We start from the raw sequence: 21,933 nt of genomic DNA, 5'->3' as shown, positions 1-21,933 counted from the left end.
TTATTATGGGCAAATTAAAGAAATATTAAAAGAGAAATATCAATAACAATTGAATCTCTTACATATTACACATAATTGTATCTCTATGTTATTGTAATTGTTTTAATTTTTATTTAAAAATAGATTTTATTTTTCGATAATGGGAATATGATTTAGTTATTAAAATTATTAAAATGTTTTAGAAATCTTAGTATGTAATTTATTAAACTATTTGTAAATATGATAAATGTTATATTGTGTGTTTTATTAATAGTAAATTAAAATAATTTGATGAATAAATTAAAATGCTAAAAACAATTAGGAAAGTGAAAACGAGAAACAATTTCAGTTTAATTTAGGTTATCTCATGATAATCCATACATAGTTCAAAATAGATTAGGATTGAAATTTTTTAATACTATTCAAATTCAAATTGGGTTAAGATTAAGGGTCTTTGATATCAAATCTGAATTGATATGATTTGAATACAATCCGAATGACATGAACTACCAAGTAAACTTTTGTATATTCTAATGGTTAACTTCTGTTATTTCAACAATCTTAGAGGTCGTTTGGTTCAAAGATTTAAATATTATCTTGAAAATCTATCTTTTATTATCTTATTTGATTTGTCAGTAATAAAATATTAAAATAATTTTCTATTATTAATACTAACATGACAGATAATATAAGTGGTAATATGATTACCACCTTCACTTTAGATATTAAAAAATTATCAAGGTAATCTTGATTTTATTATAATTATATTATTAATTTTTTTAGACAAAAATAAATTTTTTTTAATTAATATAACAAATAATATAAAAAATATTTAAAAATAATTATATTCAAGAATATTTAACTAAAATAATTTATTAGTAAGATAATTTACCTGTTTTAATAATAAAATATTATCCAAATTAAATATTACTTTAAAGGTATTTTGTATTATAACAAAATCGAGGCGTCATGCTTTTGACATTTTATTTTATTCATAATTTAGATCTTGCCATGTCAGTGGATGGGCCCTGCATAATTTCGTCTAGTTATGCTTTATCTAATAATAATTCAAAGTAATGAAATTAAAATATTTGTCTCATTTGATATAGCTGCTATTTAATGGTAAATGGTTGAGATTAACAATTAATTAAATTAAATAAGAAAAATCATCCGCATTTCATACAAATATTTTAATTTCAATTATGTAATGAAGAATAAATTACCTCTAGTTATGGTTATATTATATAAAGCATATAAATAGCAAATTACTAAATTGTCCTATCAATTGATGTGAGAAAGAAAATCACAAGAATGAGATTTATTATGAGAATGAGAATAGCAAGGGGTACACTAGGGATAAACCCCAAATCAACCAAAAGTGGAAAAGAAAAGGCTCACTTATGTTTCAAGCTCTTTGCTAACACTACATACATTTATGCCAATTCTACCTTTCTTATCTGTACAATCTTCTACTTCCAATGACACAAATCTTATAACTAAATCATTGAAATGTAAAACCTTATATAAAGATGGGGGGAAAAGAAGAAGAATTTGAGATGATAGTGATGACATGCCTTGAACAGCTTCATAATGATAGGCCTTGGCCCCTTCTGCAACTTAAGATGAGCACAGAACTAGCTACTTTGTTGGTAGCTCCCAAGTTATGCATATGCATTTTGTCCCCACGAGACATTTTTGCAGAAGCAGAGGTATAAAGATGAAAACTGAGTCAGCGATATTCAAGCCTTCTGAAATGTGCGGGATGAAACGCCATGTAGGAGTCGAACAAATCCCAAGAAACTAAGCTTTCCATCGGAGTGCCTGATCCAATCTTGGAGAACAACATGAACAGGTACTGATGGTCCAAGTCCAAGCTCCTGGTAAGAAAAGCAAATTACTTGAATCAATATCACATTCCATTTGGAGGATACAGAAAGGGATTTGACTGAAAATTTGTACATGAATCGCACAAGGAAAAGAAATACTTAAGGGCGTAAATATCTTGACCAGTAGTTCCTCCAAGAATTGGAGACCATTTTTGTGATCAACTAATTCTGCAGCACATTCATTTATGTGCTATATCTTTATGTTACTTTTCGCACATTGTAATGGACTGATTTAGTTTCTCCAACTTCTTGTATAATCCATAGCCTAGCAGCAGGATTTGAAAGTCAAAATAACAAATAGCCGGGTTCGAACTCTTTCCTGAGCCTGATAAATTTCTTCGAACTGGATGCATGATCCATAATGTAGGGGCAGAATATGAAAGCACAAACGAGTAAATTTATGTATCAGAACAAATGGTTTTACGCATTTGATCCTTCAAATCATGCTCCTACACATGGTCTATTTAGGGCATTTTCTCCAACACTACTTTTTTTAACTTTTTCAGTCCAATCCAGGTCCTGGATGAAAGTGCACCAAACACATGCCTAAAATCAGATAATACAAACCTGGTTGTGTTGTCCAATCAGCAGAACAAATATGCCCTTAAGTTGATAAGCACGCCTTTAGGCTGGGTGCATTTGTCTTTCAGGTCTATACAGCAGTAAATCAGCCTCATGACTGCATTAAATTATTCTATATTTGTGTTTAACGATCTTCACTTTGGGATTAGATTGGTTTAAAGTAGAAATATACAGGCACAAAAGAAAGATAGGTTTATCCATCACAACATAAAGTGAACAATGTACCAACATATATAACTTGGGTTGATCATTCATTATAATTTTTTTATTATTTTTTTGCTACTCAAATTAACTTTAGTTAGATTATTCGTGGAATTTTAGATTAATTTTTATAATACAGTAAGTTCTGTATAAACAGACAGAGAGAGGGAGAACATACTGATGCAAGTTCCTCTATCATGATTGGTCTGTTGCCATCCTTCTCGAACAAGTCATAGGCCTGCCTAGCATGTTGCTCCCAAGTCTCCATTCCTTCCAGCTGATGCACACTAATGGCAGCAGCACAAAATTCTTCAAAATCCAGTTTTCTATATTGAAGGGAACCGATCTGCAGTATACAAGATTTGATAATCAGCCATTTTATTACTATTTTAACTGTCTTGCAAGAATATCCATTTGAATATAACCAAATGATCATTGTGAGAATTTACCATGCTGGCGTAGTCAAGAACCCGTGCGTCTTTCATGGCATCGGTGGAGTTCTTTGTCACAGCCTGCTAAATCTTAAACTTCTTAGATCATTTTTAAAAACTCTAGAAGATTTTAAAAGACAAAAATCAAGAAAAAGAGTTGACCATCTTATAGTTTTGCATAGAAATAAATCCACTTTTGTTTGGGCCCAACAACGTAAATTGTTCCCGAAGATAAGCTAGTTGAGCCACTGTTAATGTCTTTGCAAGAGCCTGCCAGCGTAGCATCAGAGTTTATGTCAAGGAAGATATTCAGAAAATGTAGCGGCAATTTCCACTCAACTCTCCAACAATGTAATTGACAAGAATTTTGTTCACTCCCTGAATTTTCATTTTGTGTGTGACCATCTAATTCCTATTGTCTAAAAATTGAATTTACAAGAATGACACATTAACATAAATTATGAAAAACAACAAATTAGGCACTAATAAAAAGATCAGGATAACCAAACAGTAGTCAGGTATAACAGAGATCTTAGAAATTGAATTTAAGAGATCAAAAAAAGAAAACCATTATGACATGAAAATTAATCCAACTAACCCGTAATGCTTCTTTTCGTAATGAAGAAGAAGCTATGTAAGTTTTTACAAGCTTATATACTATCATATCTGATGGTATCTTCACATCATGATAATTGGCCAGCCATGGATGACCTGAGCACATTCCAGAACAACTTTTCAGTAAACAAAACTATGAATAGTTATAGGGATTCAATATATGGAAGAGATAGAATAAGGGGTAGCTCCCTAGTCTCCCAACAATGGCATAGTTTCACAAGCCAAATTTGAACCAGAAAAGATGAAACTAAAGGCGCCAATTCTAAAAGAAAATTTTCACAAGTGGCATAAATAAGCAACATAACTGCTTATGGAGTGACTTACTCAGAGCTTGTGCAGCTGTAAGTCTTTTCCGGTAGTCCTTGTTTAACAATCCCTTCACGAAATCAATTGCCTCTGGGGATAAAGAAGGCCAAGGGGCTTCATCAAAGCTTGGATCTGCTTTAAGGACAGCTCGGAAAATGCCAGACTCTGTCCGAGCCCAAAAAGGCCGACTTCCACACAGAAGAATATAAGCAATGACACCAATGCTCCACATGTCAGCTTCAGTCCCATACGATCTATGCAGTACCTCAGGAGCTACATAATATGCACTTCCTACGATGTCATTCAGCCTCTCATCTGTAAAAGATTTCAACTGTCAAACCCCCCAAACTACACTTTCAACATAAACTAGCCGGGGAAATCTCAGTAGTGGTTCTGACCTGGCTTTACATAATCAGAGAGTCCAAAATCAATGGCCTTCAGAGGTGATTTTTCATCTTTAGAAGTAAAAAGAAAATTCTGAAACATAAAAAAAAAAACCATCAGAAAATGTGTGTATGTCACGATGTAGTAAATACATGTAAGCTGGGATAATCTGTGAGAAGGAAAGTGAAAATCAGAACTGTAAACCACAAACAACATTCAGTTGTTGATTCTAGTAATTGATCAGTTTCTAAGCTTAAATAACAATCCTTCGTGTGATGACTGGTGCTAGTTTTGTTCACTTTGGTTTTCATAATTATGCTAGACTCATTTCTTTGATTTCAACGTGTTAGAAAAGGTAACATTTGATCAATAGGTGTAACAGATTTCTAATAATATATATTGATAATCTTCATGAGTTAATTACCTCGGGCTTGAGATCACGGTGAACCACACCTTGAAAGTGACAAAAGGCTACCACACTTAAAATCTGAACCATAACAACCTTTGCATCTTCTTCTGAATATTTTCCACCCCTAGACAAATAGATAGAAATTAAGCCGCAGTTAGAAGGTCAGCAAACAGACCAGAAATTTACCATGAAGAGATAAGTAGGACAACTGTGGGTACCTTGAAAGTATTCTATCCAGTAGTTCACCACCTTTGCACAACCTAGAAACATGAAAGAGCGAAAAGGTTAAGTGACAAACGGAATCAACAACTTAAAGAAAAGAGTTTCCAACACATTGTTTGGATTCAATTAAAAAAGTTTAAGCATCCAATCAATCTTTCTCACTAGTCACGGAGAAACAAAAATCTGGTGAGAATAAAAGAGCGAGGTATCAAATAAACAAATAAGTTAGCAAGTGTCACTGGAAGACCCTTGTTCATCCTAGTATATATAAAAGATCAAAGGTCAAGCATTTTGACCATGCAAAAATCACTTAGCCGGCCAATCTTCATTTCCATAGAAGGAATTATATATTTGACAGGCCATGTCAAGTCAAATTCAGTATTACAAGTGGAGTTGACATCAAGATTTCTCAAAAGCCAACATATAAAGGACATTCAAATCCCATTGATGATTGGGTTGACCAAGTGCATTGAAATCCAGTATGAGAAGTTAACATTTGCATGCATATGCACAAAATTCCATCCTTTGTTAGGAGCCAAGAAGCAAGAAATTTGTTCAAGTCCTAGTGTTGCAATCATGGACCATTAACTTATGATTACAAATGCAACAGGTTAATCTTTAAATAAAGCAGTTGATGAGGTAACTTAAACTTACTCCATTATTATATAAACATTGTCATCATCTTCATAAGCATCATAGAAATGTACTAGATTTTTATGCCCCGTCAAAGCCTGTAATATCTTCACTTCCCTTCTTACATCCTCTACAGCAATTGCAGTAGTCATCTGTCACACGTTAACATAAAATTCATTGGCTCCCACTGTCAAACGAAAGGAACTACATTACTTACTAAGACTTGTAATTCTACTTAGTCCCAAATGATCTAGAAGGAAAGCAACTCCTTCAAGGATCCTTCTTGTGAGAAAATAGGTAGTAATCTGGAGAAAACAACAAAGCCCTTACTCTAGGTTGAGGTAAATTATGACATAAAGTTAAAACCTAGTAAGGGTTTTCCAAATGAGCAATACTATGTGTACCCACTTTGGGTACACAATTGTGTATACATTTATATGTGTCTTCATGTGATTGAATGTAATTTTATCATTAATTCAAAATCAGCTAATCATATGATGACATATATAAATGTGCATACATTTGTGTACCCAAAGTGAATACACATAGTTTTATTGTTTGCAAATATAATCTTAAACAAACAAAAATCCAGTGTTTTGACTTTAAAAAGAGCATCTGGGTCCTGGATTGCTGTAACATTGCACAGTATATATAGATTTATAAGTGCTTTACAGAATTATTGATGATGAGATATAATGATATAAAGGCTTTAAATTAAAAAAAAAAATTGTTTTTTGAATTCCACCTATACCCTCTTAAGATGTTCATTATGTACAAGTAAGCGGAATATACATCCTCTCAAGAAGATAGTATCCAAATTAATTTAAAGGCACCCTATAACCCTTCCAAAAATCAAACAGGTATAATAAAAATTAAAATCCAACCACTTAAAAAGAACGAAAAGAATTTTCTGTAAACTTTGACCAAAGAAAATAAAAAAATTATACTGATAAATAAATAAAAATCATCTGAGATGAAAGAACAAGTATTTTGATCAAGCATCCCTGAACTAGATTGTTCAATTGACAAACACATCTACATTTGAATGAATTAAAGGTGCAAAATGATAATGGTTTTCCATCTTGAAAATTAGTAGCACATAACCAAATTATCAAAGATCAGAATAACTAATCAAACAATAGAGAAAAAATGGAAGACCTTAGACTTGGGAATAACTTTGACAGCCACATCCTGGCCTTTCAAGCTCCCCTTCTTGGCCTTAGCGGAGCAAGTATATCCAAAATGGCCACGTCCCACTTCCTCACCAAGCTCATAATGTGCCAAAAACTGCTTTGAAAACCCAAAATTCTTGTCCAAACCAATGTCACTCTCCTGTCCCTCAGGGATTGAGGCCTCATTAGGCTTCACAGACCCGTGCCTTCTTGCAAGTAACGCCCGGATATGCTTTGCAGGAGAAGGAGGAGGAAAGGGGCGCTTGAAAAGACGCAGAGGAGTGGAATTAACACTCAGAATTGCTGGTGAGTTCTTGAAGAGACTTGGTAACGGACTTGGGCTGTAAAATGGAAAGTTTGAAGATTTTGTGTTGCGGGAATTTGTTGGAGGATTGTTTTCAAAGGGAAGAGTTGTATCCTGTTGTGATCTGTTGTGAGGGTGTTCACTGGGTTTTCCATGACAAAGTCCCATGTTAACAGAAACTCAAGAAAATAAGAGTTCAAAAATGGTAACGACTCAGCCTTGCAGTATCGTGATTAAGAAAGGGGCGTTTTTAAACCATATTAGTGAAGTTGAATCCAAGAGAGAGAACTTGGCTTGTTCTAGAGCTGAAAATTTAGGATTTTTTTTTTCTTTCACTATATGTAAACAGTTGATCAGCAAAATCCCAGAAAAGATTTAAGACTGTGAATGTGTTAGAAGATCAATTAAATAAAACACAAAATAATACTAATAAAAACAAAAGCAGCCCAACTTTACTGATCAAGAAACAATGCCAAATTGAAAGAAAGAAAGATCAATAAACAAGAAGAAGAAGAAAAAAAAAAAGAAAAGAAAAGAAAAGAAATTAGGCTTACACAAGAGAAGAGAAGAAGATGAGATGCAATGAAGAGAAGAAAGCAAGAAAATTTACTGAAAGAAGAAGGAAAGAACAGAACAGAATAACAACATGACGTTGGGAAGAGAGAGGGAAAAGAAGAGAAGAAAGTGAGGCAAAGATGCTTAGCAGAGGCAACAAGAAAAGAAGAAAAAGGAAAAAGGAAGGAAAAGAAGAACCAAATGCTTTCTTTATTTCTGCTTTTTTGAAGCTGTATTTTATTTATTTAAGCGATGGTGGTGCTGAAATACCAGACACCCTTCAACCCTTCACCGGCAGTACCTACCACTTTGGTTTTGCTTTCGTCAGATTAGAGAAGGAGAGAAAGAGAGAAGGAGATGAATGAATCAATGGCTTGTTTGATTGTCTTCTCTGTAATAATTAATGGACGTGGGGTTGTGTTTTGGATCCTTCCAGTCTGTCTTCATCGAATCAAATTACTAAAAATTAAAACTTTTAAATTAAATTTGTGTCTTTTTTTTTTCCCTTCTAATTGTATTGTATCAACTAAACTACTACTACTGTTCTTGTCTTTGTTTGGGTATTTCTCATTTGACTTCCTCTTTGTGAGCTTTGAATGGCTTTTGTCTTTTTTTAATTATTATTTATTTCTTTCACATGTACATAGTTTATTTTCTGGGAAAATAAAGAAATTTTCTTGGGAAAATGAAACTGTCACAACTCAAGTCATGCAAAGTTTAAATTTAAGAGTGTTTGAATTTAATTAGAAACTTCTTTATCTCAAGACAAATAATAAGTGCAATAACTTTATAAATCTTTTTTTGATTTTATTTTTGGGTATTTTAATGTTATTAAGTACAATAAAATATATTATTTTAAGATAATTTTGTATGATATTAATTAATTGATTTGACTATAATTTCTTTCACATCTGTAAACCAGTTCATTTTATTTTCTTTATTCTCTGCATGAAACTTATTGCCACACCATACTAGTATTTATTTTTATTTTTTTATTTTTTTTGAGACTGACCACTAGACTCAGGTGGATATAGTAATTGCCTCCCTCTTTAACTTTTATTTTTTTATTTTTTATCATAAGATAAAATTAGACTGGTGAATTCTCTTCTGCCACAACTTTGGATTTCCATTATGAAGACCGTTATAATTAGCAAGCTAATTAATCTTTGATTTGACTAGTAAAAAAGTATTCATTTATTTAATTTATAAATAAATAAATAAATAATAAAGTAGGGAAATGTGAAATTAGAATAAGAAAGAAGAAGTAAATAATTACCAAACAGCAACTGGTAATCATAATAGAATTATGAATCTGTCACATTATATATTTTCAATTGACCTGATGATTTCTATGAATGACAAGCTTTGGATATAATAATGTATTCAAAGGAACAAATAATTCCTGAATTTATAAGAGAAAATTAATAGCATAATTGTGACACTAAACATGGCCAAAAGACTTGTTCCCACCTAAGGTTTAATGTATTTTCAAATTTTGACTTGTAAAATTTTAAAACTTTAAACATACACTTATTATCTAACTTTTGTTGATAGTATAAAGAATAAAAATGTTATTTTCCCATTCAACTATCCCCAAACTTTTGAAAACTTCATTTCACCCCCTTTTGAACTTTAGCTTCTAACATCTTCTCCTCACCCTCCGGCCTCCTTCTTTACTTAAGTCTTGCCTTCTCTCTAGCACTCGATAGAGACCAATGATGTTGTGATTGGCTTATCTCTGGGAATCGAGTGACAGTCATGTACAAAGATTGGCTTCGCCTTCATCTAGTCTGACCAAAGATGGGTATCATCAACATCCCTTCCCATCGTTTCATCCTTGTGCACAACTCTTGCTCGTCCTTTGTCTCCGTCGAGCATCAATCATTAAATGGGATGACAGATCATTAAACTAATGGGTTGATAGGATGTCTCCTTTCTAAACATGATGTCGTTGGTATTTTTCAAACACTAAAGAGAAAGCAAGACCAACCTTAGCTCTATTCAAACAAAGGAGAACACTAGAAGATGAGAAGAGGACGTTGGAAATTGAAGTTCAAAAAGAGGGTGGAATGAAGTTTTCAAAAGTTTACTGAACAATTGTAATGGAAAAAGATGAAAACTCTAGATAATAGGAAAATGACATTTTTACCTTTTATATTAATAACAAAATTTAATAAAAAATAAATGATAAATAAACGTTTAAAATTTTAAAATTTCACAAATTAGAGTTTAAAAATTCTTGGGTGGGAATAAGTTATCTGGCCCACTGAACAGTACGAGAGATGCATGGTGCATTATAAATTTGAAAATGGCTGTCACACAACACAATAATGAAAACTAAGAACTCTTGAGCCAACTCATGAAATTTCATATGCAAACAAAATTAATATTTTAATTTTAAAATTCACAAGGATACATACATACATACGCTAACAAGCAATGATTGGGGATTTGATTTATAAATTAAATAAAATAATTAACAAAGATCCAATTCAGCAATGTTTACAATGATCATCACTTCATACTTTCTTTTCAATTATTTCATTATTACACTCATACTACCCTGATTTTCAACCCTACTTAACCTTAACCTTTTTATTTTTCTAACTTCTCATCATCAATTTTATCCTTAAATATTCAAATTTTAATATTTTCTTTCAATATATCGTAGCTCTGTTACTTTTATAAATAATATTATAAAAATAATTTTATATGTATATATTTTTATTATAAAATTTGATATATAAATAATATTTTTATTTAAAATTATTTAATCACATAATTATATATTATTTGTATACCCATATTATATATAAAAAATATATACACATAATTTTATTTATAACATAATTAGTCCAAATTCATTATATATTAAAAGAACAATATTACGTATACACATTTTGAGAATCTAAAATTAACATATAAATTATATATTATCATATGATTATATATTATTTTATCCTTAATTTGAAATCATTTAATTACATATAATGACACGTAAAGTTTTAATAATAAATAATAATCATTTATTAGTAGTTCAATATATTTGAATCAAATTAGGTTATCAAGAAGTTGTATGAGAGATCTCCTAGATCTATATTATCCTTGCATTTGGATGACAACCCAATAAACATTATAATTATGTCCCATAAGGTGAAAAGGGATGAAAAAGAAGAAAAAGAAAAAAAATTTACATGAAATTATTTGTCTTAGATTTTGCAATTCTTTCAAAATAAATGGGATCCTGAATAACATCATTTTTACCCCTAGAGTTTAAAAAAACAAAAAAAAGTGGCGCTGTTATTTTTTAAGAATTAATGAAACAAATGATAAAAAATATATTTTAAATTCATTAAATTCAGGGTTAAATATGAGCACAATTAATTACATTAATGAGTTCATGATTCTTTAATAATTTTTTACCCTAAACTTCATCCAATAATTATGGTTTTTTTTTTTTTTTTCCTATTTTCATAAACATATGCAGGTGTTCACTGATCAATATGGAAATTGGTTGAAGCTATTTAATCATCAAACAAGATCGAAGTACATAAATAAATAAATAATACTTAGTATTTTCCATTCTTTTTACAGGTTTCAACGCATTGGTTTTGCCAAATTCAACATAGTTTTGTTTTGTTATTTTTTTAATTTTTTCACAATATAGTCATTTGCTCTCACTTCTTCATGTTCCTTAGTCTCCCAACTTCCAACTAATTAACTCTCTCGGGCCCTTCAACTTTTCAATATTAAATTCTCCAGTATCTTGGTTTAATTTTACTTTAATTATCACTAAGATTACCTAATAATTTTCTTAATATATGGATGCTTTCTATGAAAATGACCATTGCGTTGGTAATAAGGTGCCAGCATCTCCACCAAAAATAACCACAAAAGTATAATTCTTATAACCAAAAAAAAGAAAACATAAAGAAAAAACAAACGAGAGAATTGATTCCTGCCTTATAATTTACCAGAGATGAAGTGTCATAAACTCGGATAAGGATTAGGGAGAGAATCTCTTCTTTTTTTTTTCTTCTTCTTTTTTTGGGGGCTTTTTATTTTTCAACATGATAAAATCTTCAATTGATTTGAGTATATCTCATGGAATTTACAAAGCATATACATCTCGTTAGCCTTCAATCATAAATTAACATGTGTAAAACTCAGTAATTGTACTAATTAAGTGATTAATTGTAGCATAAACCAAGCATTATAATATCAATGAATGCTTTTGGAAGCAAGTGAGGATCTGGAAAAGCAAATACTTGGTATTTTATGGTCCTTAAGAGTTAATTTATTGTTACCTAAAGACAACAAATATATCAGAAAGAAACCTTCGTGGCCTTCCAATGTAAGTAAAGACAAATTTCTCGGGAAAAAATATAAAAATAAAATAAAATAAAAAGTCTTCAGAAATGATATTGGATTCGTTTAGCATCTTTGGCGCCAGAAAATATACACACATAGATATGAAGATAATGAAAGTTAAAGAGATAAAAAAAAAAAAAAATGATTCCCCCCTTTATTCTAGGTAGAGTTTGTGGAACAAGATAGAGAAGAAAGAAAGTAAAATTCTTATTCCTTTGATTAAGAAATGAATGGATGATAAAGTTGAAGAGAGAATAAATAAAAAATTGCATGTGAACATGCAGGAACATGGGATACAGATGTTTCCAATATTTGCAGAGAGAATTAATTAAATTCCTTGAACAAGACGACATCATTAACAAGTGTTGGTCAAATGTTTGTTAAAATAAAATGCCTTTGATAATTAAATCGTGCAGTTTCCAATGGCAATAAACCTCCCGCTAATCACGAGAGCATTAACAAGAATGAAGCTGTTCAAAACGTTGAAATGTTTGAAACTGAAACTGGAAGTCTTTTTAGGGCACTGTAATGCGTTGGGATATATACATCACTGAGATGGCAACTCGTACAAATTATTGTTAGTCTAACATGCAAGAAAAATTTAACGTAAAAATACAATAAATGCATGAGAATTGATACTGCAAATTCGATAAAAACATTCTTGAAAACTTTCACAACTTTGTTTTCTTTTATGTTGAAAATATTAGGTTTGACATTGGAATATCGGCCCACTTTATCTTGAATGTGATATAGTTAGGTGACCCACCATGGCAATGGCGAGTCCTTTGTTTAATTGATATTGATAAAAAGAAGATGGTGGGAGTCTGACCGAAGACTTGAGAGGGAAAAGGCTGAAGGGACAGGCAGCATTTTGGAAGGATTTGATCATTGGAATTGTCGCAATTCGGGTCCCTCTTCTCTTGAGGAGAGCCCAGGGAGAGTGTGGTTGCGCTGATTGAGCAGCTGGTGTGATTGATTTTTTTCTTTCTCTGACTATTCCTTGGCCTTCATTGGGATTAGAGATTCTCTGTCTCCACCAATCCTCTCCGAAATGCTACTCTGTTCCACCATTTAAATATTAGATTGTACATGAAAAAGTTTTTCTATTGTTTTGAAATATACCTAGCAATTATTGACAATTTTTCTATGGTTTTGAAGTCATTTTTCTTGCTTTTGGACAATTCTAATTAAAGTATGTTGTAAATAATTAAACATGTCAGGATCAAGTTATGTGAATTATATAAACAAGGATTTTGCGTACTCGTTTCAATTTTTGATGAAGCGTCTTTGTATACTGCACGAGATGTTGACATTAATCTATTTTCACGGTGCCATTTGCCTACATACTGATTTTCAAGACATGATCTGTGCATTGATTTGTAGAAGAGGAGAGGGGAGAGAATTCTTTTCTCTAATGAAAAATAACATATATTTTCATAGGAGACAGTTTGGATAATTTATATATGTCCAACTGCTTTCAACTACCTTTTATAACTACCCTTGGCAGTTATATGAAATCGGGTTGGGTCGACCTGTCATGGGTGGCCCGGATCCAATAAAGTATAATTACTCCTTTATTATTTTGTGATATAACAATGTTTATTAAGTTATAAATTCCTACACTTCACAAGACAATTGTACATATAACTTTGTCCCCCACAAACATAAAGTTTTAACAATGGAAAGGTTAAGAGGAGACACCACCCTTAATATTCAACTACTGTTTTAATATTACAAATTTGTAATATCATTCTTTACTTTCACAACACATATAATAACATTATCATGGACATAAGTTCTTCGTATTTCTAGGCAAACCACGTTAAAACCAAATTTCTATTATCTTCTGTGTGTCTAATTAGTCTCTTGCATTGAATTCCACCAAAGTTCAATGTATTTCTCATTGGTACAAACTTTCATACTAAAAATTTGGTGCTAGAATATAAGCCAATGCAAGCTCTCCCATTCTCCAACATAGTAGTATTTCTTTTCTCAAATCTTAGCTGAACTTTTTCCTATGACATCCTGTGGAAGAACTACCAGATTTGTGACTACCATTAATTACATTGACAAAGACAACCCTAGTCACAATTCCCTATTTCTAAAATTCAACCTTGTCTTTGAAGAACAAAAAACAAATACAAAGAGATGGTCCTTGTCAAGATTGACATAGGATCACTTTATAAGGATACTTTTAATGTGGAGGACAACAAAGTAGTGGCAAACTCAAGATTTTTCCTTAGAGGGGCCTTCGCAACTCTGCTATTGTAGAGATGGATACGAACCAAAGCAAGCCAAGCCATAATATTTTTTGGTTTGAGTTTGACTCAAGTTCGTTAAGCCAAAGTTAAGGATAGTTCAACTTCAGTTTGAATGTAAAATAGTTTGACTTGAGTTTATGACTCACATTTGTAATTCAAATTCGTGATTAGAGTTTGTAGTTTATTGATAAAATAATGTTATTTCACCTAATAATAAGTAAAATGGTGTTGTTTTCATAGTTACTTGTTGTAATTTCAATCGAGGTACGAGCCAAGTTCAAAATGAATTAAGCTATTTACCTAGCTTATGAACTAGATTGGGCTAAACTCCTTTTAGCTCAAGTTTAGTCTTGTTTAAAAAGCTGAGTTTGATTGAAACAAGTTCAAGCTAAGCAAAACCATGTTGAGATGACTTTCGAGACTAAGCCAATTCAGTTCAAGTCCACCCTATAATACCTATAGGTATGTCTCAAGGGCATGATGGTCATTTCGTATATTTATGTTTGATATTAAATAAGTTAAAAGTCAAAGTGTGAGTTTTGAATGACATACGACCATGTATGAGAAGGCCACATCAACTGGATAAGGTGATTGTCAAATGATATGGATCTATGAGACAAGGTTATGTTAATTATTTAATATCAAGTGTGATGTTTTTGATTGATGAACATGTTAATGATAAAATTGTTTACAATGATACTATATGAGAATTTATATACTTGAATCATTTTATATGTTGAATGATATGATGATATAGACAAGAAGGGCTTGATGTGTGATTATTCATTGTATTATTGATAGTTTGAGTTTATAATGCCTTGAGTTGGTGCTACTTAAAATTGAGTTATGTTGATTGTTGAGTATTATTTCATGCTAAAGAATATTTAGGCAATGAATAAACGCGTAGAAATGAATTGAGGATCGAATTTAAGTCTTCTCAATCTACTTTCTTGGTTTGATACACAATTGTATGATATGAGATACAAGTCCATGTATGTGTATCCCAGATTTTAGGCCAAGTTTACTAGCATTTTGATAATTGTAAGACGTCATTGAGCGATGATTAGCAATTAGGACATCTGGACTTCCTATGCATAGCTTTAACACGACTGTGTATAGGATAAAATGATCAGAATACCCTTGAGAAGTAGTGTAGTTGAGATGATAATAGAAAAACAAAGTGTAATAATTTCAGAAAAGGGCACACACCTGTGTTATTACAGGTACATGCTTGTATATATAGAAAACTAACACGCGAGAATAGGCCATGAAGAGGATGGTCGTGTATGCATAAAAGGGGTATACATCCATTTGTATCAAGAAACACACATGCATATGAAGGGTCGAAAAAAGAAAAGAGAAAGGAAATTAGACTAGAGATTAAGGGATCATTCTGAGTGACAATACAAAGATATTGGGTACACAATAGTACCTTACATGTCAAAGAGATACGTGAAAGCAAGAGCGAGCCAAGTTAAGTAAGGGCTCAAAATGCATGCATGCTAGACATCATAAGGTCATTACAAGGGGGCACCTTGAGTATACATTTTTTACAGTGCCTATAGTAAGACACATCTATAGTAGGATATCATATCCACAGTAAGGTACTTGCTCATAAAAGAACCTAGTTAAGACACAGTTTTAATGTAGTGGAATAGAGAGATAATTCACATGACCAAGTTGTCAAATCTTTGTATTAAATTCGGTCTGATTAGCCTGGTATATAGTTTCAATTTTAGCTTATAGATAAAGATGCTTCCATCGAGTAAAGTTATGACCATGTTAGATAGTCAAGTTATGACCATTTTCGAGAGTTCAGTATAAGTACAAAGATAACATATAGAACCTACCATCATCTATGTGAGAGCTTAATGCTGACTTCGGATAATAGAGATAGTTTGAGTCAAGATCAAGGACATTTTAGAGATTAAGTACAAGTTAGCAGTCGAATCTCCTACTTATTGAATGTTTTATCACTTAGTAAATAGGAGACATGGAGTCAAGGATGCGGGCCGAGCAACAGTTTATGGGCATAGAGTCAAGGAGGGCATTTATGTCATTTTATCTTTTATTAGTTTTTACATTACTAATGTCAATTATATGTTAGAATGTTATACCTAAAAATTTGAATACTTGAATGCCAATTATTTAAAAATAAAACAAGTTTAGAATGGTAAAGAATTTCAATTTAACACAATTTTTCACTTAGATATATTTTGAAAATCTTTATTGCAAATTGTGTGAAAATCTGGGTAATTTGATATACTCAAAATCTAAATTCTTATTTTGAATATAACTTAGGTAATTTGTCAAAATTCATATGTTTTTTTTATATGAAAATATAAATCTAAAATCTTAATTTTTATTTTAAATATAACTAGGTAATTTGGAGGGAAAATGAAAATAATCAACGATGAGATACAACTACTAATTTATACAATTTAGATAATTAAGATATACATACATGTATAACATTCAATGAAAAAAATTAAAAATAAATAAAGACATTGAAAAAAGATGCACAATCATTGATTGATTTATGAATATGTTGCATAAATTTTATGATGAAAATGATATTTGTGAAATAAAACAATAAAAAAATAATAATACGACACTTCCCATTTTGAAAATAGGTTATAGCAAACAAAATTAAAAATTTTGAAGTGAGGAGTATTAATTAAGAATTTTGAGAAATTTGTACTTCTATAGACTATATCATACATTAAACTTAAAATAAATATAATATTTTTTTCAATTAAAGATAAACATAATCTTTATTTATTTTTTTCAATTATAGGTCCACCTTCAATATATATCAAGTTCGCCTCTACAATGAAGTACTCATGCGCCTTAGATATGATAAAAAAGCATTGAGAAAAGGCATAACTTTAAGTGGTTTCATACCAAAGATGCGAAACTCAATATTTCAACTTGAAGGTGAACTCCAAAAAGGACAACAAATGAGACCTAGTCACTTCATGTTTGAATTAGAACTAATTAGGCATAGTGGTAAAAAATAAAGCTGAGATAGTTGGACAAGGTTATTCACAAGAGGAAGGTACTAACTTATATGAAATTTATGCAATTGTGGTTAGATTAGAAGCAATTTATGCAATTTAGAAATTATACTTTTCCAAACATATGTTAAAAGTTGTTTCTAAATGGTTGCACCTCCAAAAAGGTTTATGTTGAACAATCACCATGCTTTCAAAATTATGAATTTTTCAACAATACTACAAGAAAATGAGCATTCAACAACTAAGTAAATAGTTGCTGCAAATTGGAATTTAGTTATAGATTATATTTAGCGACTATTAAAAATTAGTCATATAATAGTTGTAAAATCACTGTCAAGGAAAAAATTTAGCAACTAATATGTTAGTTATTAATTATAACTAAAATAGTTGCAAATGAGTCTAAATAACCATTTATTTTAGTTATAAAAGAATGTCATTAGCGACTAAAAATTTAGATGCAAATGAATATGTTTAGCAACTAAAAAAAAGACATAGTTGACTGTTGTTAGCAACTAAATAAATTAGTTATAGATGAATATTGTTCGCAACTAAAAAAAAATAGGCGCAAATGAATATCATCAATAATTAAGAAAATTTGTCGTAGACTAATGTCATTAGCAACTAAAACAATTAGATACAAATAAATTTCATTAGCAACTAAAAAAATTAGTAGTACATGAATCTCGTTTACAACTAAAAAAAATTAATTACAAATGAATGTCACTAACAACTAAAAAAAATAGATATAAATAAATATCATTAGCAATTAAAAAATTTAATCGTGAAACAATTTAGTTATATAAAAGGTATTCTTTAATTTTTTGCTTTTTTCATTTTAACATTTCGTAATTACTTTTAGAGTTACTAAAATGATATTTTTTTGCACTTGAAAATATTAGACATCAATATTTTTGTTCTAACACTTTTTTTTATAGTTTCGTGATTTTATATATACTTAAAAAAATGATACAATATCATAATTATTTAAATAATGTCATAATACATAACTCTTTTACTACATATAAGAAATACATTTATTTGTACATAAGAAAATATGTATTTTAATTGCTAAACAACCATATAAATATATATCATTTGATATAAAAGCAACACTTTCATATGTGCATAAACGAAAACCCAAAAAGTTTTCCGATATATTCAACCTAAGATACACAAACAACTCGTATATTTTTAAAAGAATGTGTTTATAGTTAAACAGTAAGAAACTTGTATTTATAGCTAGACAATTAAAAATTGCACATGCAAATGTCAATCCTTAAAGACTAGAAATTAAAGTTTCATAAAGACCTCAATTAGATGGACAATTATGAGATTGAGATAAATTTGTTACACCTGATGTCAAACTTCTCAATAAATTCATCATGTTATTTGTTGCTCTTCAAGTATTTTGACTTTTTGTTCTTGTTATTGAAGAACTTGTTGTTGTCCCTCTAATTCTTTAATTTTGGCATCTTGTTCATCAACTTTACATTTCAACTCTATTGATTCTTCTAAAGTAGTATCTAAAGCATGATGTTGAGACGGACAAAATGTAAAATTTTTATTAAATCCTAGAGTTTTCCCAAGAACTTACAAATTTATTCTTCATTTCTTTCAATTCTTATAGCTATAGATTCTTCTTGCAACTCAAACATTTTTCCCAACATAAAAATATGCACAATTACTAGTCATGAAATGTGTTGAGCAATAACTGATTCACAAATTGTGTAATTAAAATTAATTGATTGCCAAAAAATTAGTTGTAGAATATTAAGATAAAATCAATTTTAGTTAAACATTTCATGACTAACGATATTGTTTTAGCAACTAAAAAATTAGTTGTAGAATATTAAGATAAAATTAATTTTAGTTACATATTTCATGACAAATGTTATTGTTTTAGCAACTTAAAAATTAGTTACAGAATATTAAGATAAAATTAATTTTAGTTATACATTTCATGACTAATGTTATAGTTGCTAAAAAAATTATTTACAACAAAAATTTTAGTTGTTAAAATAACCAAATTGATGAAATTACCTAACATTTCGTGTCATCGAATTGTGTCAGAAACTTTCAACTTTAATCTGATTTGAATTAGAATCGTATCAAAATTTTGTAATCTTCACCTAACCCTTTAATATTCGAGTTGACTCGATCTAAAATTATCTATTGTTTTTACTTTTCAAATGGTTTTTACCATTTTAATTTTCTTCACCAAATTACCCTAAGCTGCTATTAATTAAACACATAATATAACATTTTGTTTTGTTTATAAATAGTCTAAAAATTACATACTATGATCTTTAAAACCCGTCAATAGTTTCACTAATCAAATGACATTTTTACTACTTAATACTAAAATGAAATATTTAAATAAAAGTAAAAAATAATATAAGTAATTACAATTATATTACAATACAACTATATGCAATCTGTAAAGACATTAACTGCTATTGATATTGCATTTCAACATTTCTATAATTTATCTCTAATAAATTCTATTAAAGTAATGTTTTTCCAAAATATTCGAGTCAATTCAAGTCTTGGGTTATTTCCGTGTGAATTCTAACACTATCCGATTTAATTTTGAATCATGTCTGATTGCCCTCAAATAAATTTTGTGTCAGAAAAACTGAACCATTTCTGACTTTTTTTCGTATTATACTGTATCAAGTTAACTAGTCATGTTGAAAATTACCAACTCTAAAATCATTTAATAGTTAGTTGCTAAAATAAAATTTTTGCAACTAAAAAATTAGTTACAAAACACTAAGTTTAACTCTATTTTGCAACTAAACAATTAGTTGTTAAAACATAATTATTTGCAACTTAAACTTTAGTTACAGAAAATTAATTTTAGTTACACATTTCGTGATTAACATTATAGTTGCAAAATAATAGTATTTACAACTAAAATTTTTGTTGCTAAAATAACCCAAATGATGAAATTATTTTGCAACTAAACACTTAGTTGCTAAAACAAAATTATTTGCAACTAAAACAATTAGTTGCAAAACATTAAGTTTATCTCTAATTTGCAACTAAACACTTAATTGTCAAAACATAATTATTTGCAAGTAAAAAATTATTTGCAGAAAATTAATTTTAGTTACACATTTTACAATTAACATTATAGTTTTCAACCAAAAATATTTACAACTAAAATTTTAGTTGCTAAAATAACCAAAAGGATGAAATTATTTTGCAACTAAATAGTTAGTTGCCAAAATAAAATTATTTCCAATTAAATTATTAGTTGCAAAATATTAAATTTACCTCTATTTTGCAACTAGAATACTTAGGTGCTAAAACATAATACTTACAACTAAAAAATTTGTTGTAGAAAATTAATTTTAGTAGTTTATTGTTTCCTTCCCCTGGAAAAGTGAGGGTTGAAAAAATGGAATTAATTTTTTGCAATTAAATTCATTTTAGTTGTTACAACTATTTTTAATTAGTAGCGAAAAGATTAGTTGTTATTTGTATTTTTTTTGTACTCAAAAAAACACTTTATGGTTTGAAACACGCTCTTAAAGCTTGGTTGAATAGTTTTTTATGTCAAAATGATTTTACAAAAGGAAAGACAAATATGACATTGTTACAAAGAGGCATGAACACACTATTCTTCTTAGAGTATGTGCTTAAGAGTTCTCTTTAAAACTAATATTGGATTTTCATTCAAACATTGTATCATAATTTTAAATAATAAAGGCCAAAATTTTATCTATTTCTACATGTGTAAAATATATATATGTGATAAATGTGTTTAGATTGGTAGAATTGTGATTAAAGAATCAATGTGTAGCTTTGATTGGGAGAATCCTATGTGTGCATGTGGTGGCCAATCTAAAAACATCTACAACCCTAGCATTATTCTAACATAGGGTATAGATAATGCATTAAGACTATCATTGTGTAAAGTGATTCTACCCAATGGTAGTGATAAATCTACTATGTTGAGGTTTATTTATAACAACTTGGTATAACACATGAGTGATTCACTAAAGGATTACACATAGATGGTAACCCCGATGTATATGAAATAAATCATTTATTAGAAAGTGATGCATGTGATACTTAGACTTGGGATCACCAAAATGTTTAGTGTACCAATCGACCTAGTTTGACACTAGCTTGATGTAGCATTCTTATTAGAGCCATCAATATGAATGATCAATTAAATTTGGGGCCACAATAGGATTGAGTTAGTGTCCAAGTCCAACAATATTTAGTTATTGCTTTGGAATTCAAAATATAAAATCAAGGGTATCTAAGGTAAACATTAATCCTGTGTTTTAGCCTTGATGAGGTATCGGTATGATGAAAGATTTCAATTGCATGGTAACCATACTATTGCAAGGTAAAATCAATTTAACACTAAGTCTCTATTATTTTGGTGGTCATGATGTCTAGTTAGAGGCTATTCATGATCTGTGAATGAAGAGATGATTAATCATAGATTAATCACATTTTATTCATTGTTAACATGATAAAACACCTATGGGTAACGTATAATAGGGGGTTGTTTATTGAGATTAAAAAGTTTTGAATTTATTATATATAGAGTGAATCACTTCAAGTTTACCTAAATACGATGAGTTA

General features: G+C 30.0%; 1 protein-coding gene across 2 annotated transcripts; it reads right to left on the bottom strand.

Annotated features, from left to right (window-relative positions):
* Nucleotides 1–1,282: 1,282 nt before the first annotated feature.
* LOC123198382 (CDPK-related kinase 1) lies at nt 1,283–7,652 on the bottom strand. Of its 2 annotated transcripts, none has more exons than XM_044613082.1 (11): nt 6,807–7,652; nt 5,670–5,800; nt 5,012–5,053; nt 4,809–4,917; nt 4,399–4,477; nt 4,019–4,315; nt 3,678–3,790; nt 3,242–3,349; nt 3,098–3,160; nt 2,827–2,994; nt 1,283–1,856 (listed from the first exon to the last, which is right to left on the bottom strand). In XM_044613082.1, the coding sequence occupies exons 1-11, from the start codon at nt 7,290–7,292 to the stop codon at nt 1,719–1,721; spliced, it is 1,734 nt and encodes a 577-aa protein (XP_044469017.1). In that variant the 5' UTR covers nt 7,293–7,652; the 3' UTR covers nt 1,283–1,718. The 2 variants fall into 2 exon arrangements, with proteins under 2 accessions (XP_044469017.1, XP_044469018.1); XM_044613083.1 differs by having other exon boundaries at nt 5,670–5,835; nt 6,807–6,923.
* Between the last annotated feature and the right edge of the window lie 14,281 nt (nt 7,653–21,933).

Source organism: Mangifera indica, chromosome 15, assembly GCF_011075055.1.
Source record: "Mangifera indica cultivar Alphonso chromosome 15, CATAS_Mindica_2.1, whole genome shotgun sequence".
Taxonomy (NCBI): Eukaryota; Viridiplantae; Streptophyta; class Magnoliopsida; order Sapindales; family Anacardiaceae; genus Mangifera; species Mangifera indica.
This window is presented reverse-complemented; position numbering and strand designations above follow the sequence as displayed.

Excerpts from the sequence above, each read along its gene's own strand:
- LOC123198382 (XM_044613082.1), bottom strand. The coding sequence starts at position 7,292 with ATGGGACTTTGTCATGGAAAACCCAGTGAACACCCTCACAACAGATCA. Across the intron at positions 5,801-6,806 it reads AAGTTATTCCCAAGTCTAAG|ATGACTACTGCAATTGCTGT; the intron begins GTCTTCCATTTT and ends AACGTGTGACAG. Across the intron at positions 5,054-5,669 it reads AATGTTTATATAATAATGGA|GTTGTGCAAAGGTGGTGAAC; the intron begins GTAAGTTTAAGT and ends TCATGTTTCTAG.